A 24,997-nucleotide genomic window follows, 5' to 3' on the forward strand; every position below is an offset into this window, starting at 1 on the left:
GCTGCATTGATATTTATGGGCCTCACAGCGTGGGCGGCTGATTGGAGGGGAAGTTGGACTTTTAAGAGACGTGAATTCAAGGTCTTTAACACACACAAACAGAAACACATTCAGGGAGAGGTATTTTTTTTCGAATGTAATATTAGAAGTTAGTTGGTGGTTATTTAAATGTGTAACCTTTATAATAGTAGTCTTTTTCTTAAATGGACTGTTTCTAACTTTTTACACGTATAAATCACCGGGGTCGGTGTCCCATGCGTGCTCGCGTGTGGCTACGCTGTTCAGACAAGACTCCAACACAAACTACACAGAAGCACCAAAACCGCAAAGTTATATCTAGTGAAGCCCGTCTTGCAAAGCAGTGCTGGCCGCGAGCGGAGACCGCGGGGGGAGACTGTAGCTTTGGTCTCCAGGGACGGAGTCTCTGCTGTCCTCTGCTCCTCTGCTCCTCTGCCTGCCTGCTTGCCTTCACCAAGCTCGCTCCACCTCACGTGCATGCGCGCACACTACGCACTGCAGGAGACTTCGTAGCTCTGAGAATATCTAGTGAATGTACAGTGGACGTTTGTGCAGAAATAAATGCTGCAGCTCCTCCAGACCAACAGAGGTTTTCCGTGTCTTGTGAAGTGACGGGGCTCCGCAGCGAGAAACGCTATCGTCTCCGGCCGCGGTCGGGAAAAGCAGGAAAAGCCAACACTAGGATCAGCAGTGATTCATGGAGAGACCTTCGTCTGGTCAGCTAACATTACTGCCAAGCAGGTGAAATATAGAGTGATATTGTGGTTTTAGCTGACGTGTGTCGCCTCACTGTGTTGAGCGATGCTCGTTCATGTCTATGTAGAGCGAGCACAAGCGCGAACCCGACGCTGACTTTCGTCGACTTAACGGCCCACAGGTGTCGCTGTTAACAAGCATTTCTGATTCGTACAAACAGTCCCTTTAAATATAACTTTAAGTCAGACTTGCTATAGACACTTAAAAATGACCTGTTGCATAAAGCTTCCCTATGAGTGAATAATGTAAGACTGGCTTAGATAGCCTGTCACACAATGCATTATGGGTAAAATAAGACACAGAAGGGAAAAATGGCGGATGCAACACCACCTCACCAAGTACGGGAGAAAATAACAGAAAAGGTAAACAGCATAAATTCAATGTTAGATGTTAAGAAACAATTCAAGAATATGGTACAGGAAACCCAAGAGTAATGGATAAACAGTTGAAATAGTTAACGCTAGCTAAAGGTTAGCTAAAAGAAATAGATAGACAGTTAAAATAACGCTGGTTAGTATAAAAATGAACTAAAAGTGACGGGTAAACAGTTGAAATAGTTAGCAAAAAGTACCTGCATCATGTTCAACAATAAGGTTTGCACCAACACTGAATAAACCCAAGAAAGATCAGTTCATATTTAGTCTTTGTGTGTCTGCGTATTGTCATCGTATCTGTTTTAATCTTACTTTTATTTTATGTTATATACAGTGAGGGCATTAATACATTTATACGAGACTGTGTTCTTAAACTTTAATGATTAACCATCATTTCAAAGCAAAATTCAGTTGATATCTTCATTATGTAAATCCTTTTAATCATTGATGCACACATACATATAGATACATTCAGAGTTGAATCTTTAAATGCAAAAGCAACTCCACCACAGTATAGAAACAGATTGTGTGCACCAGCATGCCGTGAGGAAAACGAAGGATTAATAGTAGCCGTTCTGTTACGTCCACTCTTTATTGTTTTCTATATCCAGACTAGTGGTCATTACTGGCTGACAGCAGCCTGTCGACATGTAGGCAGGAATCTTCTTAGCCTGCAGATTACACCCAGCCTGTGTCTGTTTTCTCTTCCCCCCACGTATACCTGTATAGTGGAATATGTCAGTGAATGAAGTCATATTTTAACAGGGCACTACCAGAGGAATAGATTGCTATGCTGACTAACAGAATGACAGATGCTTTGAGTGCATCGCTGCTGAGTGACAGCAAACTGTCAGGGCTTTTGTGTGGCTGTGCTGTCGTCTTTTTTATTTCAGATGCTGCCAGAGAGGGAGGGACCCATCCATGCAGCCGCAGTTTGAGTGAAAAGGCACCTAGGAGGCATCTTTGGGCTTGTCAGACACAAGAAATCTAATCCAGACAGCCAAGAATGGGAATTTGAATGAGAAACCCGAAAATAGCAGCTGTCTCTGCATAATTGGAACAAATGGAAGTTGGATATGCGGCAGAAAATAAAACAAGCAAACAACTGGGATGTAACGCGACACTATTTGCTGACAGTTGCAATAATCTGGGCGGGAGCCGTGCCACACGCAGGCTGTTGTTTGTAGCCGGGCAGCTTATAGTTTCCGTCAAACTGGCGCTGATCTCTGATCTTGGAGGGTCGCAATTATGTGCCCCCCTACTATTCCTCCTCCATCCCTTCCTGCTGCCATCCTCCCCTACTCCTTTAAACCCCCTCTGGTATCCTAAGCAGCATTTAATTGTGAAGGGCTGAGCCGGGGAAGGAGTAATCAGATGAGAACAGAGGCAGGGGGAATCACGTGGCTATACACTGACTAACGGGGGATTAATAACAGTGCCGTCTTGATTGAAGTTCAGCTGCTCTCCCTGGCAAATGGGAGGTGGGGAGTGACAGAAAAGGGGAGTAAAAGAGAGTTGCAAAGCTGGAGGACGAACAGGGTTTTCAGATGAGAGCAGAGAGTAACAGGGAGAAGAGACAAAAATGGGGAGAGAAGAGGGAAATAGAGAAAGGGAGTTAGAGCAGTGAGAGGGAGTGGGAGGAAGAAAGCGCGAGGATAGGAGGCAGCGCAGCGCAGTGTGGGGGGGAGAGAGGAGAGAGAGAGAGAGAGAGAGAGAGAGATGTAGAGACAGGAAGCCTCCACTGCTACTGAGCCAGTGAGACGCAGGCAGGCAGAGAGGGAAGACGGAGAGAGAGAGAGAGCGAGGCCCTCGGCATCTCCGAGGCCGGCCCAATGAGGGGGTGAGGGGGCTCCAGAGCAATACAACAGGGAGGATAGTGGGAGGAGAAGCAGAAACAGAGGGAAAAGAAGAGGGGAAAAAGGCAGGGCGATAAAATCAGAAACAGGCATCGGCAGGAAAAGGGGAGTGGGTGGGTGGGATTTGAGATGAGGAGGGAAAAAAGCAGATAAAAGTTTTGGAGACAGAGTCGGAGAGAGAGAGAGGGAAGGGGAAAAGAGACTAAAGATAGAGCAGTTTGAGTCTATGTTGATGGCAAAGGTAGGAGGGGATTCATGGAAAAAGAAAAGGAAGCTCTCTGTCTCAGGAGTCCTCCTATTCCTCTTCTGCTTCTTCTTCTTCTTTCTGTGAGGCTGCTGGACATCATCCATCACCATGTTCTCTGACAGCAGGGCTCCAGCGCCTGGGGAGCAGAAAGGCTTCAAGCCCCACGCCCCTCACTTCATCCCCTGGCTGCGCAATAGTCTGAAGCCCCACCACAGCAGTGACCTGGGGCTCAATGGACCGTACAAATCCGGATCGGAGGCCCGCAACAACCTGACCCCGCTGGTGAGAGCCAAAGGGATCGGCTTCTTCTCCATCCAGGGAAAGGACCGCGCGAAGAAGGGGGAGGTTCGCTGTAATGGCGTGGGGATGGCGAGGATGCTGCCAGTGGTGCTGCGGGGGCACCACATCCTGCCAGGGAGTCTGGGGAAGCAGAGGGAGGACAGTCCTGCCAGGTGGAACCAGTCTCCAGTGCAGGACCCACTCCCCAACACGGAGAGCAGTACGGGGGACGTGGAGCCGCAGGGTCTGAGCTCCACATCTGCCCAGGACAACCACACCTTTGTTAGGAACCACAGCAGCCTCCTTCAGTCGCAGAACGACGGGACTAGCACCTCAGTCAGGAAGTATGGGCCACTAGTGAGACCCCCTCCTGTTCCTGTTCCTGCACTGCTCATTGAGGAGCCAAACTGTAAGGTGCCTGTTGTGGTGGACATGGAGCACAGGAGGGGGAAGGTGTGGGACTACGCCAGCAGCACCACCTACCGCAAGAGAGACCTACATTCATCTAGCTGGGTGAGCTCAGACACTCAGGGACTAACACAAAGGCAGCACGGCTTCACCTCCAGCGTCAGGAACTCCCAGAGCCAGAGAGACCTGAGGGAACCACCTGTGGAGGGTTTCAACGGGCCCCTCAATGGAGTCATCTTCTCCACCGAGGTTCCTCACAGAGGCCTGGGCTGCACCACGACACTACGAGGCCCCAGGAAACCTAGGCCAAGCTCGGAGCGTATCGCCGCCCTGGGCCAGAACCAGACATGGGTCCAGTACAGGTCGACAAACGAAGGGGGGTCACAGAGGAAGGAGTCGGGCTGCAGCAGGAAGGTGGTTCGAAACCAGATTAAACGGGTGGTGGACAACCTGGAGCAGGTTCTCACAGCGCTGAGGGACGTCCACCAGGAAATGAAAGAGGTAGATTTTTGTTGATTCTGTGTTAACATCTCACCGACACAATCACGCCTTTCCTGGACAAAACAAATCGGTTCAGAACAGGAGCAGAGAAGTTACTGCATCCTCTCACATTAATTAAGGTGTTTCCTCATGCAGGAAATATTCATGCTTATGCTATAAAACCTTGAGGGCTTTTGTACTCTTACAGATAACAATGCAGGCTACAAATACACATCCTCAGCAGAATTTAACATGCATTAAAAAGTCAGCAGCAGGCTTGGGTGAATCCACTGCAGTCTGCAAACTGTTCCTGCAACTCTCCTCTGTCATCTGTCTCCGAGCATACACAACACTTGTGCTCAATTCATGCGTGCGTTTTCATAGAGATGAATGAGACAATAGTTATGCCCCATTTGCATGATGCATTCAGACACTGCTGAGATGTGACATTATAGGCAAAGCAGTCGCCTTCCTCTTTCTGCATCTCCCTTTCCTTTCCCTCCTCTAACATCCCCTCTCATCTCTTCCTCCACTCTCCCTCCTCGTGGACAGATGCTGCTCCAGGCACAGCTGGATAGCGTTTTATAATCCATTTACGTCTGAGTATCTCTGCCTCGTATTCCTCATCCAGTAAAAGTGACACGTAAATCTCGCCTCTTGGCATTTGATCTGCATCTACGGGGTCGCGGCTAAACCCGAGGTAGTAACCCTCATCATCCTGGCTGCGAGGTTTTAGTGTGACAGTATTAATGTAACACTGATGAAAGAGCATATATAGGCTACACGACAAGAGGGGAAAGGAGGAAGGGGGGACCGAGCAAGCAGACACTGTGATAGAAAAATCCCAAATTTTCACAACAGAGATGACAGATCAAAGGAAGATAAGGCACCAGAGAAGACTTTGGTCGCATATTTATTTCAAAGACCTGTTTTATCATTCTGTTGCATGAGATGCAACCCTCCAGTTTAATTTAATAATCAATCACTGCTATAAAAAGGAACTGGAGTGAGCCTTTAAAGCATTTTAGACAGAGACACAAATATTAAAGCAACACTAAAGACCTCTGTCTGAGTAAAAGAACATGTCAAAAGCATGAATATAATCTTCTGCTAAAGCATTTTGACAGATCAAAAACTGCACTATGACTTAAAAAAAACAACGATAGTGTTAAACTGAAGGAGTTTTATGAAACTTACATGACAGAGCTCTACAACAAACGTGTCTGAGCACTCATCAGCACTATATGTGAGGACCTGAGGGGTCAAAAAACAGGGTTTTTAATAAACACTCTTGGGAGCAGCAGATGAAAACCAGGGTCCTCTGCTCCTTTTATCTCCTCTGATTTCTGACATTAACAAGCAGCCCCTGCCCAGAGTCACTTGATGTGCATATACGCGCTGTACTTCAAAGTAAAATGAAATGCCTCGCCCAAAAAGCTTCAGCGTAAAAAAAAGAAAAAAGAAAAAGACAAACCAGGTCATCTTCTGACATCAGCAAGGATGTTGTTGAACACAGAGAACAAAACAATAATTCATCTGTTCCAGCGGGGGCCGAGGATTTATCTGTGCACATAGAGCAGGTGGAGAGATAGGTCAAACATTTTCCCCAGTGTAATTTTCTACAATCTCTCCAGCCTCCATCATTGCACATGTGCGTGTGTGTGTGTGTTAAGCATTTATGTGTGTATGTGTGTTGTGCATACATTCATACGCTACATGCTCTGCACTTATTTAAATATATGCATCCACACGTATATACTGTATATGACTTATTGTATAGTGTGCTTTTCACTGTAAGTATTAGAAGGAAAACCCACCTAATTCTATCTTACACATTTCCCATAATAGCAATACAGTATGAGGTAAAGACTTTTTGTACTAGGCTGTAGCTGGTGTGACATACTTACAGACTAGAGCTACACACCTGGTGAGAGTCCACTTCTGTAAGTCTGAAATGCTCCAAATTATAGATGCAGACAAGCAAAATGCAGGAAAAAATGATAATGCAAACTTTTAATTAGAGCTGCAACCATAAATCGATTAGTTGTCAACTATTAAATTAATCGCCAACTATTTAGATAATCGGTTTGAGTCATTTTTCTAAAAAAAAGAAGTAATAATTCTCTGATTCCAGCTTCTTAAATGTGAATATTTTCTGGTTTCTTTACTCCTCTATGACAGTAGGACAGCCAGAGGACAAACTGATGTCTCCAAAATAAAATTATGAGACCAGCAGCAAGAACAGACCTTTGAATTTATAATGATATGAAACTTTGTGAAGCTGCAGAAATTTATGGATACTCGATTAAAAACTGAACTGAATTAATTTTAAACAATCAAAACAACACTGACGCTTCAGAAACCGAGCAGCAATCTGATCTTGTTCAGAAATGCCTGTTTGACCGAAACAATTATTAGATTGATGGAAAGAGTTAGTTAATAGCATGTAAAAGTAATTGATAACCTCAATAATGAAAGTATAGCTGCAAAGATTAATCGATTAGTTGTCAACTATTCAAATAATGGCAACTACTTTGACAATCGATTAATCGGTTTGAGTAAAGAAAAAAGTCTAAATTCTCTGATTTCAGCTTTTTAAATGTGAATATTTTCTGGTTTCGTTACTCCTTTATGACAGTAAACTAAATATCTTTGAGTTGTGGACAAAACAAGACACTTGAGGACGTCATCTCGGGCTTTGGGAAACACTGATCGACATTTTCACCATTTTCTGACATTTTATAGACCAAACAACTAATCGATTAATCGAGAAAATAATCAACAGATTCATTGACAATGAAAATAATCGTTAGTTGAAGCCCTACTTTTAATATTGCCATTATTATATAGAGGCTACGGTGCTATGGGCAGTTTTGTGTTATCAATCATTTTATTAGAAACGACTCAAATTGAAAGAAAAGTCTTTAGATTAATGAAGTGTTGGAGCGTCCTGGTGGAAAGCGGGTTTAAGCGGTTAATCTTGTAAACACAGTGTCCAAATCTCATCAGATCTTTGTGGCATGTCCTCTCTTTGCTCCCATATCCTGTCACCTATCTAGTACTATCCAAATAAAGTCAAAATGGCCAAAAAATACTTGAAGTGTTGAAGTGATGAGTTTCTCAATTGACGAGGCGGTCAAGTCAGGAGTTATTAAAAACATTATTTGGCAAAATTTGCCAATATCCTCTGGTTCCAGCTTCTCGAATATACGATTAATTGGAAGTCAACAGATTAAACAACGATGAAAATACTCATAGGTTTCAGGTTTTAATTAGGGGTATTCCAGCAATTTAGTATTGCCCTTTTATAAAGTTGGGGCTCTCAGAATGGACCAAATCAAAGCAGCAGAGATCGAGATATCCAGACATTTAGTCCCTAATTTGAGTCAAACTCCAAAAACACTGGATCATACATTTCCCATAATGCAACTCAATAGAGTCTTTCATTAGACCTTCCCTGCCTGATTAACATCCACGTCTTTCGACACTCCGCACTTCCAGTTTGTAACTGTGGCTCTCTGTCAAAAAGTCTCGGACCCCAAGCTGACATAACTCAGATGACATCACTATGACATCATATGGGTTATTTTCCTCAAACTAGAAAGCTCCATTCAGAGCCACAGGAGACATTATGCAACTGTTTTCACTCCTTATGATGAGTTAACAGACCTTCATGTGTGAAATCAGTGGAGTGCTACTTATATATTCACCACCATGTTTTCATCCATCATAGGTGGTGCAGCAGATTGACTATCTAACCTCATCCATTGATCTGAATGCGGAGGAGCAGCAGGGGACTGACAGAGGCGACAGCGCCAACCCTCCCAGCGACAGCAGCTCCAGTTCAGGCTCCAGCTCCAGCGAAGTGACGGTAGGCAGCGTCCATCGGAGGCCCTCGGAGCCTGAAGGAACCACAGACTCATGCGGCAGCCTCAGGAGAGGTCATCACAGCAGGAGTCAGTCTCCACCAAACGTGCTGCTGTGCCCGGTAACCTCCGGGTTTTCATCAGAGAGGAGTCGAACTCTTCGGTTCACCTGCAGTCTGGGCTCTTCTTCTCCCAGACGAGCTGGGCCGCCCTGTGTCCCTTCATCCAATCCCCATCAAAACCTCCCCTCCCATGACATTACTTTATCTCCCCAAAGAAGCCTCCCTGTTCGTCCTCCCACTCCTGGTCTCTCCCCTCTAACAGTAAACCTCCATCACCCCAACAGCCCCGGCTCTCAGCCTCACTCCCCTGGGCCTCCCTCCTCCATCAGCCCCGTCTCCTCTCTGTCTCCAAAGCCTCACCCACCCCCCACTCTCAGCCCGTCTGTCATCATAGAGAACAAAGTTGGGTCTTACCAGACCCCACAAAGAGACCACCCATCTGCCGGTCTGCTCTCCCCATCATCGACCCAGCCTCCGTCTGCCAGCTGCCCACCCACTGACTCAGAAACTGTGTCCAGCGCTGACAGAGAGAGGCAAGCATCCTCAGCAGGACCCGTCCACAGACCTTCACAGGTGTGCTGTGCCCCTGCAGCCACAGCGAAACCGCCGACAACACAAGGCCGCAGAGGTCGCAAGCCTCCTCCGTACCCCCACCACGGACCCTCCGAGCACACAAAGAAAGTGAAGGAGCCCCGCAAAGCTCCTCCGTACCCTGAGAAAAGAAGGCTGCTCTCTACCACAGTGTGAGACAATGCAGCGGGACGGGGAGGCTGATCGAACCAGAGCCACATTCAAAGCACCAGCCGCAAGAGTGATTTAAGGCGCCAAGTTGAGCTGAGACCAAGTTTCCAAGGTGACAAGACGCAAACGCAACTTGGGGTGAGTATGTCAGGAAGAACAGCTTGGCTCTGCGGACGTCCTTTTCCCGCCTCTCCTTCTATACCAATCTCTTGAGTATATACGCTGAACATACACGGGGCATCATAACATCTGTCTGGGTTACTGCTCTGGTAACAAGAGCCTCTATACAGATGCTCAGTTTTTCAACCCGGCTCTTAGACTCCCACAGATTGCACAGTTAAAGGGCAAAGGAGGCGGCCTAATTAGAAGGAAATATGAAGGAAATTGTAATTATTGCAAGATGACAAGACAAAGTAAGAACTGATTGCTTTTGTGCACTTTAACCTAAGCAGCCAGACGCATCCACTCACATGTATCAGCATTGTCTGGGTTAGATAATTGCTGTCAAGAGTCGTGATGGTATAACGAGAACTCAGTGCAGCTCAGGGTACTTTGGCTCAGCGGTGTGAAAAGCACACGCTGGGGAAGAGAGGCTGTAGATCTGAGATAGATCTTGAGACAGAAAAGGTCTCATGATGTGAGGAACTTAGCAAGGCCAGATAAGAAGTGAACAGCAGAGTGGCTGTGAGCTGACTGGGTCACCGGCCCGGCGCCTGGGTGCGCATCAGGGGAGACAGGGGGCAGCTGGCCGTTCGTTGTACCCTTCACCGGGCCCCTGGTGTTAGAAAAATCCCATCTACTTTGCTGCCTCTGGTTTGACCGACCCGGCCACAATCTCCATCTGTTCCCCTCTAAATGTCAGGAGATGCAAAGAGAGAGAAATAGGGGGCAGGTGTGTGTGAGAGGAAAGAGAGAAAAACAGACCGTCTGCCGGATTGATTACATAAATGCAGCACAGAAAATCGATGGCTTATTCCTTTAGGTCATCCGATGTTGTCCTCTCTGAAATGTGACTTTAGTTTATTTCAATGCCTTCTTGTGGCTCTTTTTTAAAAGAATAAAGCTGGTGTTATTCTATATTTACTCTTATTGTCAAAAAAAGACCAAAACCAATCCTGTCTGTGGCGCTCAGCACCAAGCCCATTTGTTCCTACTGAAGAAGTAAATCTTTAAGAAATCGACAAATATGTAGCTTCATCAAGGCTCAGTAATTTCCTAAAATAGCGAGGCACTGTAGTTTTTAGCATTCACACAGGAGCCATGGATTAATTCGCACATTTGGTTCTCTTAGTTGTGAGTGTTTATTTACAGCACCAGGATGGTGTGTGTGTGTGTGTGTGTGTGTGTGTGAGTGTGTGTGAGTGACTCAAAATGGACTACAGTGTGTGTGTGTTCGTGCCAATGAAAGAGCGTGTCACACAATGTGGCTCATTGATGTGTTTTTGAGGTCTGTGGCACAGAGGAATTAGCTATATCAGGATTTGGATGCACAAAAAATACTTGTTAGTCGGCTCAATTCATTGTTGCTTTTGGTCTTTTCATAGGATTTATTGGCATGAAGAAAAATAGAGAATATCACCTCACTTACGTTAACAAGAGTCTACAGTCATTCTAGCGGCTCAGTGAAGCTGTAATTAGGTGCTTTGAGCTGAACGCTAACATCAGCAGGTGGAGGCTGGTGTTTACAGTTTTCTGCTATCTTGGTTTAGAGTGATTAGCAGACTAAAAATAGCTAATTAACAATAGGGCTGCCCCCTCTTAGTCGATTGGTCGACTAATCGGTCGTTTTGGTCTTAGTTGACTAAGATTTCTTTAGTGGATTGACGTTTTTTATGCTTTTGTCACGCTGAATGACTCATTTCCAAGAAACTTATGAGCACATCTCTGGTAAGCACAAGATTTAAAGAGGTGCTTTTGTGTGATTCTTTGTGGAGAAACTCAGTTTCACAGATCTGTCGATTAAATCAACTAATTGAATAGTCAACAAAATTGTATGAGTGTTAGACAACAGAGAATTTCTTTGGGTGAGGACAGCCCTAGTACGCAATACACACAAAGTACAGCGGAGGCTGGTAGGAATGTCATTAGCTTAACACGTATTTGTAAACCAAAGTGCTGGACAAACTGAAATTCTTAGCCGATGACACTACAGCCTCAGGTCCCCCAGGATTGGAAGATAAATTTGAGGCGTGGTGAGATGATGAACAGAAAAGGAAAGCAGAGGGAAAACATTTTTACGTCATACAAAGCTGTGTTTATTTAGCAGGCTTTCAGACTCTCCAATCTTAGGCTACATTCACACTGCAGGCAAAAGTGGCCCACATCAGTTTTTTTTGCACATATGTGACTTTGATCTGGTTATTTCATAGCAGTGTGAACAGCACAAATCACATGGAATCTGTTTTTATTCAATTCTGATTTGGACCACTTTCATATGTGGTCCTAAATCACATACAGGTCTGATTTGTTTTGCAAAGCGACCTCAGTCTGAACAGTCATATCAGAATTCATGTGACTTTTACGTAACTCTGTCGACATTCGAGGCGCTGCCAGTATTGCATTGCTTTAAAGCTGGGGACAAACCAAGCTGGCATCAAAGAACTAAAGGCGACAAAGGCCACCAGTTGAGTCGCCTCACGTCACCTTTGTTTTGGCCAAAAAGTTTCACTCGAACACACCGCCAAGACTACAGCCACCGGCCTACTACCACATACGTTTTGTGCCTGCGTGAGATTAAATAGCTCTCCACACCAGCAGGTCGCGGTAGTCTGTATTCGTCATTCAAAAAGGGAAACCGGAAGATCGAGGACTGCAGCCGTTGTTATAATACGTACATGAAACAAAGTGGCGTTTGCTGACCATTTTCACACCACTCTCACTCACCACTAAGCTTCATTCCAGATGGCCATGTCGTTGTGAAAATATCCGTATATTGAAATGATTAGACGAGATAAAGATGAAAGATGAGAACAGTCTTCTGTGTGTGTTCTCTTGAATTTACTCGTTGGCTTGCTCACTTCTTCTCGTGCACTGATTCGTTTACGCTGAACCGCCAATCAGTGATTTCTCTCACCGATGGGCGCTGCTGCTGATTCAACATGCTGAATCAGACGAAAAAACTCAGACACGGGCAGACTAGAGCCGACGATGCGGGACACACCACAAAAAACTAGGCCGACGGACGCTCACCAACGGTCCCAAACTGTCTGACAGCCAACCGTTGGCTTGGTGTGTCAGGACCTTCGGGGGTCACAGGCCGAATGAGTTCGGGAAACATTGTAGTTATTACAATTCATCCTGAGGGGAAAATGAATTTCTCAGAACCAAAGATGTGGTTGGGCTGCTGGTGGCGTTAAATTAAAAGTCAGTAGGATTCATCCTCTGGGGACCGTGAACGTTTGTATTAAATTCAATTGCAAACCTCTGAGTAGTTGAGATAGTTCAGTGTGGATTAAAGTGTTGGACCCACTGATCCCTTGCGTGGCTAAAAATGTTTCTCTTTAATACACGCCATCATAATCTAAGCCAGTTCTTGGCAGCATCGAGTGTATATATTTCCCTGATGGTCACACTGCAGGGGGCTAAAAGTTGAAAGTAAACATCTCTACTGGTAGCAGATGGTAAACAGTAGTGATATGTGTTTAGGGTTGGGATGACAGCATAGAGGCAGCTTTGGGTCTCAGAGACACAGCGGACTGGCAGTAAACAAAGAGATACGGTGCTAAAGAGACTTATTACTGAACTGAACAACCACCTTGAGAACAAAGTGTCACATTTTTTATTCACGGCGCCACAAAGCTGGAAATCAGAGTCACGTCTTTGCTATAAGATGCTTTAATTACAAGTAGGAGACTCAGTGGGAGTTTCCTGGCACGGCTCTGCCAAAGTGTTACTACACAATAGCTCTTCTCTAAATGAAATTCAGATGTTTTATAGCTACTGTCATGGTTAGATTTTACATTAAACCACTGGCAAATTGTGTGGATGCGGTATAAACGTGTAATTCTTATATCACGAACTCACTGATGCCAATTTGACTACAATCAAGATGATTTTCACTTGGCTTAACATGAAATGCATAAACCCCTCCAGACTCTATATCTCTATAAGCCCACAAAGATCAGCGCTCTATACATTCCCATATGTGCCTCTGGATTTAGCAGATCCTCCCTGCAAAGCCTCTCTCCCCAGAAAATTAAGAAGAAACAATGGAAGCTCTCTATCTCATGGAACCGTTTATCCAAGGACAATATATGTTAATCGAGTACGCGCACAGAATACATTTTTCATAACGCTTATTTTAATATAAAGTTCATATGAAGTCTCATTTCTATGCTGGCCGTTTTCTGCATCATATAAACTGAGTTAAAATAAGGAGTACATTAGTGCTTGTACTAAAATTACAGTAGTTTTAGACAGACATGACGGGGGCATAAAACCGCTCTCCGCCATGTTCACGGCGGCCCGGGCTCTGACAGTGCTCAGAATATTTAATGCCTCTACGCTGGCACTCAAATTTCTCCTCTCTTTTCATGTTTACCCTTTTAACGAGGCTGTGGGAGGTTCAATCAGATCATGACTGACATAACAAGACAAAAACATTGAATTATCTCCAGAACAGTGACAACACGTCTTTATTCAAACATCCATCACATTTCATCATGAATCAGAACGATCAAAAAGTAGAAAAAAAAAAAGGAAAAACATGTACAAAATAAGTAACATCTTGTGTTTTTGTCTATTCTGGATCAGCATCCGGACGTGGTTACTTCCTGTTGTGACCCCAGAGGGAGCCTCGGCGGTGACACACAGACGTCCCCAGCTGAGTGTTTCCTCAACCTCTAGACAGATGACAGGATCCAAACCCCGACCAAACAAGGTACGGTTCTCTGTGAGTAATCCCACCGCAGCATCAAATCAGCACAATCCTCAAATCTGAAATCAATCCCCAGAACTCATCTTGAGGACACTTGTGTGGATCTAAGAAGATTGGATCAATGTAAGGAAGATAAAGGTAAATCCTGCTCGCTACATAAGGGAGCATGTACTTCTGAAACCTGCACAATACCCTCGCTGATCCACACATGTGCCACCACTGAAAGATGAAAGTTCAAGAGGGGCTCGGGAGCATCTCTAATGCATACAGTATATACTACGATCCAAATGTGTGTGCACACGCCATATATCTTGAGTTTCTTTTCAGTTAAACCTCAAACAGTGTAATTGTGAAGTCATGGGAATATCCTGAAATTAGAAAACAGTATGTCACAAATAAGGAAATGGTTCTTCTGCTGCAGGTGTCTAATTAAAATGATCAAGATTAAAGGAACAGTGTGTATCATTTAGGAGGATCTATTGGCAGAAATAGAATATAATATTCATAACTATGTTTTCATCAGTGTATAATCACCTGAAACTAAAACCTGAAATCGTTGTGATTTCGTCAGCTTAGAATGAGCCGTTCATATCTACATAGGGAGCGGATCCTCTTCATGGAGTACGCCATGTTTCTAAAGTAGCGTTGGTTTCCGATGCCGAGGGGCACTTACCAAACAGTATTTGACGAGTTGGGAGTGAGAACGGGATGTCTAGAGAGAGCCTTTCATGTTTTTACGTTACCTGAAGGCCACTGTAGTTGTCCGACACGCTTGTGAGTGCAAAACCGTGGTACCACCAGCCGCCGTCTGACTTCTGTTGCTCCTAAAGTAGTGTTGTTATGGTAAGGATGGCCTTTGAGCGAGGCGAACGGCATTTTGCACTCGGCAGCTCACGTTACGGCAGTCTTGGAAAGGGAGGAGTGAGCGCAGGGGTACTCAGTTGGTTGCAATCTGCAACCACACCACTAGATTCCACCAAATCCTTCACACTGTACCTTTAAGGTAATTAAAATAATAATCATTTATACTTATTACTTATGTCTTATTTTCTCAACAATAAATTCACATTGACACTGTTTAAGATGTATCCCAAAATGAACTGATCTTCTATCTTTCTCATAATATCGTGTTATGAAGCTGCTATCTGCTCTATTACAAGTATCCCTTCTGGCCAAAAACACAAACATAATTTATTAAAAAAAAAAAAATGGATTTAGAGGATAAAATGTGTGCTTACAGTTAGCTGGAACAGATGAATATAAACAGATGGAGAGCGAGGAGCTCAGAACAGAACAAGATTGTGGAAAATGTAATTGTTTATGTGTGCGTGATGATGACGCTATTGGAGATTATTCACTTTCCTCTCAGGATTACACGAGACGGATAAATCCCTCCCTTCTCTAAATGTGTTATCTATACTCTACAAGCCCCCAGACACCAATCCTCTATACATTCACATACGTCCCCAGTGGATCAGAGCAGATTTGTTCACTGTAAATCTTATAGCCTCAGAAACTAAGAAACAACTATGGAAGCACTTTATCTTATGGCAGAATTTTAACTAGGACATTATGTAGTAAAGGAAAATGTGAATACTAAACAGATTTTTTTGTCCCAGGCAGCATTTTTAAATTGTAAAAACATACCAGGTAATTAATGTACCGACACACAAAGTGCTGCAAAGGTAATCAGTGTCATCCCACTTCAATTTTTGGTTGTTACTCCCATAAATCCTCATCCTTCATTGACTACTGAGCTCAAACACAGACTCAGAGCTCACAGCACATGACCAAAGCAAAGTCTGACTTCTGACCAATTACAGCTCATCATGTCGTGTCCGTCCAATGGCGGTCAGTTTGGAGAGTTGAGCGCTGAACTTTCCGTCTCTGTGGGTTACTGGAGGTCAGAGAGGAGAGCAAATTACTGTCAGAGACAATATTAAAACAAAAACACAGCATGATTGATGCAAAGCACCTGAAGCCAGCCAGCATCATCTGACTGCAGAGCCAGCAGTTTTAGACCTGCAGGTCTAGTCCGACCAGCGCTGCCTGTTGGCAACAACAGCAGATTAGATCTGCAGACGTAGATGTGCGCCACCTACAGGTAATGAAAGTAATAGCTGCTGCAATTTTGACGCTAGCAACACCTCAAACAATGACTGCTTTTTCATTTCTTCTTTGTACTGTAGGTGCTGCTTCTGCTTGAGGTTTAAATGTAATAGTTTTGTTCACTAGAGCATATTTTCTGCTGAATAAGGAAGACCGTAGTGTTGATCCTGCTCATAGTCTATCTGCTGTGCTCCAGATTACTTTGAAGGAAAGGGGGTGGTTCATTGTTCATTGTTGACTGAAAAAAGAACAGGTGTGGGATGCAGCCGGTCAAAGGAAATGTACTTTAGGTTGATTAAGTTTTGTCTTTAGTGATGGATATTTAAACAATTAACTTGTATTAATTCATATAAATCTGTTGATAATTAGTGGAATTCAATATTTAGCTTTGGACGGGTGCTTATTATTTATACTGTCCATGGGTCTGTTAAAATGTTAAGTTCAGGTCTATTGTCGGCAAAGGCCGCTTTATTTCATGTACGCATCATCACAACGGCTTGTATATCCGCAGTCCTCGGTCTTCCGGTTTCCGCTTGAATGAAGAATACAGACTACCGCGGCCTGCTGGTGTGGAGAGTTATTTCATCTCACGCAGGCACAGAATGTACCTGGTAGTTGACCGTCAGCTGTAGTCTTTGTGGTGTGTTTGAGTGCAACTTTTTGGACAAGACAAAAGGCGACGTGAGGTGACGCAACAGGCGGCCTACATCGCCACTAGTTCTTTGATGTCGGGTTGGTGTGTCTTTGCCTTTAGAGTCTTAAAATACACAATAAAGCAGGGTATGCTTTAGGGCGTGGCTACCTTGTGATTGACAGGTTGCTACCACGGCATTGTCCGGTCTGGGAGTTGGCCATGTTTTTGTCTTACAACTTCAACCCTTTCACAATGTGTTTTCAGTTCATGAACTGTAACATTTTTGGGCGCCTAAAATCTTTTATTCAGCGTTCGGTTGTACTTCGCTCCATCCTCTGGTTACAAAAAAACAAGATGGCGACGTCAAAAATGCCAAACTCGAGGCTTCAAAACGGCAGTCCACAAACCAATGGGTGACATCACGGTTACGATGTCTGCTTCTTACAGTATATACAGTCTATGTGTAGAACTGGTCTGGTAGTGACTGAACGGTTCCCCCTTGTGGTGAATCTGCAGCCTGCTAAATGTGAACGTACTCGTTTGAGAGTGAATTACAAGCCAGTTCATTGATATATTTTACATCTTCAAAAAAGCAATTTACCTCCTGCGCTACTGTTAAGAAGTTTATCCCTCGAAATCATGACTGGAAGTGTTTCCCAGAGGTCTCACAGCGACGGGATTATCCTAAAGTCTGTGATAGTTGCTGGGAGTTGAGTCCATAAGCCTCTGCACTGTCGTGTCTAATCTGCTGTTACAGTAAATTGCTGTGTGACTTGTCAAATCCTGCTAATCACAGTCCGGAACTGGAGCCACAGTGGGGATTTGTGCAGAAACTGAATAACAACAAATAATGCTACAGGGACAAATGGCAACCCACTCACAGCTGGAGCATATGCTTTAGAGGGAAATCAGCAGGGACCTCACGACGTGATGAAGGGAGGGAGGGAGGGAGCGAGCGAGCGAGAGATTGACGCGACAAGCTGAGGGAGTTGATTGAACGCTTGGAAATACAATCAATTTCTCACCTGTTGATACTCCTACGGTAAATTCCTCCGGCTTCAAAGGCATGTCACTCTGTCCTGCAGCCGACGTCTGAGACTGGTGACAAGTACAGCAGCGGTGATGAAGAGGAGGAGGAGAGGGAAGAGAAGAAAGAAGGAGAAAAATAAACAAAAACAGGATGAGAGGCGGCACAGGAGACAATTTTTTTGCAACAGACGGGCCGGGAGTGGAGGAGGATATGGCGACAAGGTCAAGGAGACACTGTGCGGGGGTGGCAGGTGCGTTGTGAGGTTATTTCTGTCCCATCATTTAGTGAAGTTATTTTCTGTGTGTTTGTCTTCTGCTTGCAGGGCACGGAGCCAGAGCAGGAGGAGGAAACATGTGCTCTCACTAATGACAGAGTGTCAGGACTGCCCTTGCTGGGGGAAGGAGGCGTGTCAAGGTGTGCTTCACTTCAGCGACGACCACATCAGACACGGCGGCAGACCGCCGCTAAGTGACTGAGCTCAGGAAGAGTCCAGACATTAACCTTCCATCAGACATTATGTGCAAAGACACGTCGAGTTTGACTTCCAGGAGAAATAAATCTTTTCTGTTACTTTGACCGTCTCTGCCTGTGTTAGTTTGTCAGCGTTGGTGCTGGCTGGGATGTAGCTCCAACCATCATTAAAGGACAATGGATCGAAAAATGTACGGCAGCGAATGATGGGTTTCCATGGATACATAAGTGGAAGGGATGTGCAGTAAAGCAAAAGACAGGTCCAAAGTGCAAATGGCAGCGTGTTTTTATTCAGTTCTACTCAGGACTGTGTGGTCAGGTACATTCAGCGGTGCTCTGGCTCTCACATGATGTTAGGTGACATTTAATCTTGCGTAGCCGGACCTTTGTGTCTGACGGAGGTCTGGAGAAAACCTTATTTAAATCATTTCGGTCCATAGCATTACTTTGTTGGTTCAAAGTGTTAGAACGGCAAACTGTGGACGCTTTTTCTATCTGACAATTGTGGTTAAATGTATAGCTTAAACAGACGTAAAACCTTCTCTGGTTCCAGCTTCACAGATTTGAGGATTCGCTGCTTTTCTCAGCTTTATATCATTATAAACCAGGAAACGGGCCGCTATGGCAAAATAACAAGGATTTTTTCACAGAAGAAAAGATCAAAGTGTAGACGTTAACAGCAACCAGCTTTGCGGTAAAAAAAAGCAAAGTAAAAAAAAACTAAAAAAAAACCCTGCCTTAATCTGATCCCTGAGCCTGACTAATGTGTTGCGGTATTGCTGGTGCATACAGTAGGTGGATGCTTTATTATTTGCAGGCTACGCAAAAATGTTCATCAACTGTGTTTTGCCTTCATTTTATGACATTTGTGCAGACACTGTGGATTCTATGCTCTAAACTTGTTTTGGGGGCGAAGCAAAGAGAAGCTTTAATCTCTAAACACTGACAGGGTGCATTAAAAGTGCGCAGGGAAAACTTTTTACTACACTTTGTCTTAGTTAGATAGTAAAGTGCTGGGAGCTTCTAGCTGCCCAACGTGAGCTCCACTCCCACTAATCACTCAGTGGGGAAAAAAGCTGAGGGGCTAAAGCAATTCAACTGTTATCAGCTCATTAAATGTGCTTTATCAGTCATTATTAGCCTCATAGACGAGGGTCAGTAGGGGCCTGCTACGCCTACTACGTTGGAAAAGTGAAAGCAAACACGTTCTAAATGTTACGTATTGAACACAAACAAAAAAGTTCTTAAGGTTTAGACAACAAAACCACTTAGGTTGTATTGTTCGCGTACCACTTTGTTTCATATGTGGCAGCGGGGTGTTGAAATGATCAGTGGACGGGATCACATCGGACAAAACAGAAACAGACGTTCCGGACTGTAATGGAAATTTCAAAGGAGAACATACTGGCTGTAGCATTGTTGTCGGAGAAGCCAATTCCCTAATCTCTGATGACATATCATGGTCATTTTATGATTTATTACAGTAAATATATTATATATTGGTCCTTTAATTACATTCACTGCTATCCCTGTTGAGACCAGTATCAGCTGACAACATAAAAACAAATGAATGCCAACAGGACAGTTAAGGGAATCGTGTTTCTATTATACTTACATACGCATTAGCATATTCAATTTTGGTTCCCTTCAGTTCAGCTTTGAACTGCGTGAAAAACAGGTACGATTTCCCCTGAGGCCTGGCAGGAATGAAACAGAAATATTTGTTACCAACATTAAGTCATTTGCATACATTCATCTGCTTATTAAAGTCGACAGCGAACATGAATACATTTGAACCAGGAGGTTATAAACGCTGTTGTGTTGTTTATCTGCTCTACTGGGGCTGTCGTGATTAACTACAGTCAGACGGTGACTCAGTGGAAAGAGACACAGATGGGACAAACTCTCACTGAAGACACAATGAACATCATCAGGGTCACTTAGTCTCGTCGCAGTGTGGGTGTGTGTGTGTGAGTGTGTGTGTGTGTGTGCGTGTGTGTGTGAGTGTCTCACCTCCACACAGAGCAGGAAAACAGTTTGTCGTCGTCACTCAGACCCACACTCATCAGCCATTGCTGTTTGGCACAAAAACATGAATATTTAAGCATAAAACCTGCTATAATTAAAGATTTATAATCAATAATATGATGCTGGAGACTGACAGAGAGACAGAGAGACAGAGAGAGAGAGAGAGAGAGAGAGACCACATAAAACCAGCATACTGTGATTCGCTGTGATCATGGCAATAAAATGAATGAATTGAGAGAGAGAGACTCACCTCATTGGTTCCCCCTTGTGAAGCATAAGTGAATGAGCATTCATACTCCTTCTGAAATAAGACAGAGTAACATAGAGCTAGTTAGTGCATCAATAAAACTGCATATTACTTTCATTTAGGGCTGCAACTAACGATTAAGCTCTTGATTATTTTCTCGATTAATCGATTAGTTGTTTGGTCTATAAAGTGGTGAAAAAGGTCGATCAGTGTTTCCCAAAGCCCAAGAAGACGTCTTCAAGTGTCTTGTTTTGTCCACAACTCAAAGATATTCAGTTTACTGTCATAGAGGAGTAAAGAAACCAGAAAATATTCACTTTCAAGAAGCTGGAATCAGAGAATCATGACTCTTTTTTCTTAAAACAAATTACTCGAACAGATAAATCAATTATTCAAATAGTTGGTGATTATTTTAATAGTTGACAACTAACAATTAATCTTTGCAGCTTTATGTTTATTATTGAGCTATCAATTAGTTTTACATGCTATTGATTAACACTTTTCCATCAATCTACTAATTGTTTTTTGTTAAACAGGCATTTCTGAACTAAGAGGGAAAACGTCAGATTGCTGCTCGGTTTCAGAAGTGTCAGTGTAGATTTGATTTTTTAAAATTAATTCACAGTTTTTAATCGAGTAGCCTTCCCAAGGTTTCACATCATTATAAATTCAAAGGTCTGTTCTTGCTGCTAGTCTGATAATAATATTTTGGAGACATCAGTTTGTCCTCTGGTAAAGACATTTCTCACAGCTGACGTTTTAACGTGTTCTAGAGGACATTACAGGTGTAAATTGTGCACGTGGAATCACTACTGAGCAAGGGCAGAGCAATAAATCAATATTAGCGCTTCTTGTCTGTCAGCAAAATCACATCATGATGACATAATTTCTATTGTCCAAAGTAATGACTTTAGAAACTGTAATTAGAAACTTTAGTTATGGACTACACATACGAACAGTTTAGTCTCGTATGTGATTTTGCTAACATTTGCCATATTGGAATATATATATATCAATATTGTATCCTTATTACAGGGAAATATCATTATAATGGTTTCAAACATATTGTCAACCCTCCACAGAGCCACCATGTTATTAGTAAAACCTGAGCTTTTCCTGCTATGTCACGTCAAAATGTCTGCTGGGAAAAAGACCAATTGTGATGGGCATTTGTTATTATTTTAGCCCATTTTATAGTCAAATGGTTAAGCAATTAATACATAAATAAATAAGAATAAGACAATACAAAAAAAGTAATTAGTTGTAGTCTTTATGTACAGATATTATATTAAAACGTTACTTTCACATCAATTCACTGCATCCTGTCTCGCTGACATTATTTTATGGATGGGTAAAAACTTTTTAAAGCTAAATGATTGTTTTAATGGGACCCAAAGCAGCAAGAAAAGTGGACCCAGTGCTTGGTGGCCTTAGCAGAACAGATTAAAACTGACATCACAAATATGGGAGTGATTTTAAACTCTGATTTAAGTTTTAATTCTCATTTTAATAATGTCATTAAGACATAATTTTTTCATCTCAGTAATATCACCAAAGTCAGACTTTCTTTAACTCAGTTTTATTTATTGATTTTTAACATTTTATTGTTGTAATTTTTAGTCTTGCAAAATTGTATTTATTGTTGTTTATTTCAGTTTTTTGCCTATGAGAAGCACTTTGGGCTGCATGTATCTATGCATTTCTTTTTTATTTAAATTCATTTAATTTAATTTATTTTAAATTTGTATTTAACCAAGCAAGTCATTAAGAACAAATTCTTATTTACAAAGTCAAAGCCTCTTAATATCATATAATGTATACATTTTTAGTCTTGCAAAAATTGTATTTATTGTTGTTTATTTCTATTTGTTGCCTATGAGAAGCACTTTGGGCTGCATGTATCTATGACTTTATTTTTAATTTAATTTAATTTATTTATTTTTATTATTTTATTTTATTTTAATTCTTAATATCATATTATGTATGCAAACATATATGAAAGGTGCTATATAAATAAATAAATAAAATTGATTTTCAAACTATATAAAAACAAAACAGTTGACAGTCATTAAAAGGTGTCAGCCAATGAAAAGGAGCCATTGTGTCACGTAGCAGCGACGTGTCAGCCTCTCACAGGCTGTGACGTCATCACGCAGTTCAGTTATGTCAAAGAGTACAGAATAAACACAGATTATATTGAATGTTTGACACATATTTATGAAAGAAAAACACCTTTTAGACACACAATACATATTGTGATATGTTTAGCTGTGTAATTATTCTGCCAGCTACTTAATAATCAATAATAATGAAGCTAATAATAACGATATACACGGTGAATTAGCCCTACAACTGTCGCTTTGTGTCCGTTGGTGTTTAAAAACGTACAATCAACTGTAGCTTTGTGTCCGTTGGTGTTTAAAAACGTAACATCAACTGTAGCTTTGTGTCCGTTGGTGTTTAAAAACGTAAAATGAAAGACGAATACTTAAAACAGTCACTTACTATCTTCTCAGTGAAAGTGTGCACCACTCCTCCCGGTTTCACGTTAAACTCCACCGTCTTCGTCCCGTCAGCAGAAGCATCAACCGGGAGAAACGCCGAGATCAGCACGAATACGAGCAGAAACGCCAAATTAGCAGCACAGAAGTTGTTTAGGGAGGTCATCATCTCTTCTTCTTCCTGGTGTGTGCTGCAGCTGCTGCTGGTGTGTCGCTGAGAGAGGCTCCCTGCGTAACCGGTATCCCCCGTCCCCTGTTAATGTCGTCACATGAGGCGTCACATTCCAAAACAAGGGATTTTAATTGAATTAATTCAAATTTACAAACAACATGGCTCATAGATCATTGCATTAGAGTAAAAGGACAAGGTGCATACAGAACAAGAACAGATAAAATATGTAAAATTATACATGAAAATAATAATAAATTAAATTAAGGGCTAAGGCTGTACCTGTAATTCATGTTATTCTATTATACTAAGAAGTTTCAATGCATTTTTGTTTTTCATGACTTTAAGGGCTTGTATGTAAGAAAGAAACTCAGAATGAAACACATTAAACCTATAGGTTTCACTTGCATATACTTGGATTTGTGCAAATACAATTTTCCAAGAATGAGAATGTTATTCACCAGAAAGTCATCTTTGTTATTGTCCATGACAAGTCCATAAACAATGTCCTTTTGAGAGAAGTTTCCCAGATATGAAACTTTTGGGAAAAGCCAGTCATGTATATCAGAAGCCATAAAGCTCCAGAATACATACAATGAAAAAATAAATGATCAGTAGTTTCAGTATCATCACAAAATACACAGTTATTGGTTTCAATTCCAAATCGTTGTCGCAACAAATCACTGGATGGATACACTCCATTTAATATTTTAAAATTGATTTCTTTTGCTTTGGGAGTTATGGGGAATTTTAGATATTTAGTTCGTAACATGTGAATAGTTTCTTTCTGATAGATTTGTGAAATTGAGTTTCTGTAAGATTATAAAGGGTATGAGATGTGATTAAACATATTTCTAATTGTTTTGTTTGGGATTTTGATTTCACTAAAGTCACAGCCTAACTAAAAGTTGTGGTAGACGAGGTGTGATAGGAGTAGGATTTGTTAAAAATCCTCTAATCAAGCATATAATAGAGTTGGGGATGGCTTTAGTTATGGATTTAAATATGTCACGATTGCCAATTAAATTATATCGAAGAGAAATTCTCATACGACATGATACAGCCACTACAATCAACTAAGTGAGACAAAATATGATAAAACCGACATAAATGACGAATATGGTAATAAAAATACACTCTTTTTCGATGTAGCTTAGAGATAAATTTATTTAAATATTGATGAATAAAAGTATTAATTCATTGTAACATTACCATTCATGGCCTCACGATGTCGCCCTTGTTCGACCAATTTTTGTACATTTATTTGTAATGCAGACAAAGTAGAACCATTATTACAATATCTAAATTTGTATTCGTATGACAGCATTTGATCTAAGTATCAGTAAGCATAAAGTAGGCCTGTAGTCGTTTGACAAATCAATCCCAACTCAAGGTCCACTGAGCTCACATCAACTGGTCCGTCTCCATGACAACAGACTCCATCCACTGATGATTGTCACACTGTGTGACCATTAAAACCTGCAGAATAAAGCTGGGGAGTGGACCTTGAGTTGGGATTGTTACAGTAGATTTTTAAAGCTCCAAATAGCCACACAAATTATAGTTAACGCTATCTGACTGTTTGGTTATATACACTGTATACGTCTCTTTTTTTTACTGCCTGGCTGCAGCCCAGGATGTCGTATGCAGGTGTAAAGGGGAGAGGGGCAGAGTGCACATCTCATCTCTCCAAATTTATGACATGCATTAACATATCAGTGACGTTTCTTGTCTCAATTCAAGGTCTCATCTTATTTTTTTTTATCATCTATATCATTCCTCCTAAACATGACAAAATATAATCAGCAATATTTTTTAATTAAAATGTATTATTATAGGTTAAGA

At 42.3% G+C, this 24,997-nt stretch overlaps 2 protein-coding genes and 1 long non-coding RNA gene across 3 annotated transcripts; 2 read left to right on the plus strand and 1 right to left on the minus strand.

Annotated features, from left to right (window-relative positions):
- Positions 1–712: 712 nt before the first annotated feature.
- LOC141767737 (uncharacterized) lies at positions 713–15,863 on the plus strand. The gene is made up of 3 exons (XM_074635325.1): positions 713–4,439; positions 8,152–9,225; positions 13,840–15,863. The coding sequence occupies exons 1-2, from the start codon at positions 3,360–3,362 to the stop codon at positions 9,091–9,093; spliced, it is 2,022 nt and encodes a 673-aa protein (XP_074491426.1). The 5' UTR covers positions 713–3,359; the 3' UTR covers positions 9,094–9,225; positions 13,840–15,863.
- mydgf (myeloid-derived growth factor) lies at positions 13,694–23,246 on the minus strand. Its single transcript, XM_074635328.1, has 6 exons — positions 22,988–23,246; positions 20,486–20,536; positions 20,221–20,282; positions 19,823–19,904; positions 17,732–17,804; positions 13,694–15,860 (listed from the first exon to the last, which is right to left on the minus strand). Exons 1-6 carry the CDS (start codon positions 23,150–23,152, stop codon positions 15,781–15,783), a joined length of 513 nt encoding a protein of 170 aa, XP_074491429.1. The 5' UTR covers positions 23,153–23,246; the 3' UTR covers positions 13,694–15,780.
- LOC141767740 (uncharacterized) lies at positions 17,808–18,306 on the plus strand. The gene is made up of 2 exons (XR_012593925.1): positions 17,808–17,957; positions 18,059–18,306. It is a non-coding gene; the product is annotated as an uncharacterized LOC141767740 (long non-coding RNA).
- Positions 23,247–24,997: the final 1,751 nt, after the last annotated feature.

The sequence above is a fragment of the Sebastes fasciatus genome, chromosome 5 (genome assembly GCF_043250625.1).
Source record: "Sebastes fasciatus isolate fSebFas1 chromosome 5, fSebFas1.pri, whole genome shotgun sequence".
In the NCBI taxonomy this organism is placed as follows: Eukaryota; Metazoa; Chordata; class Actinopteri; order Perciformes; family Sebastidae; genus Sebastes; species Sebastes fasciatus.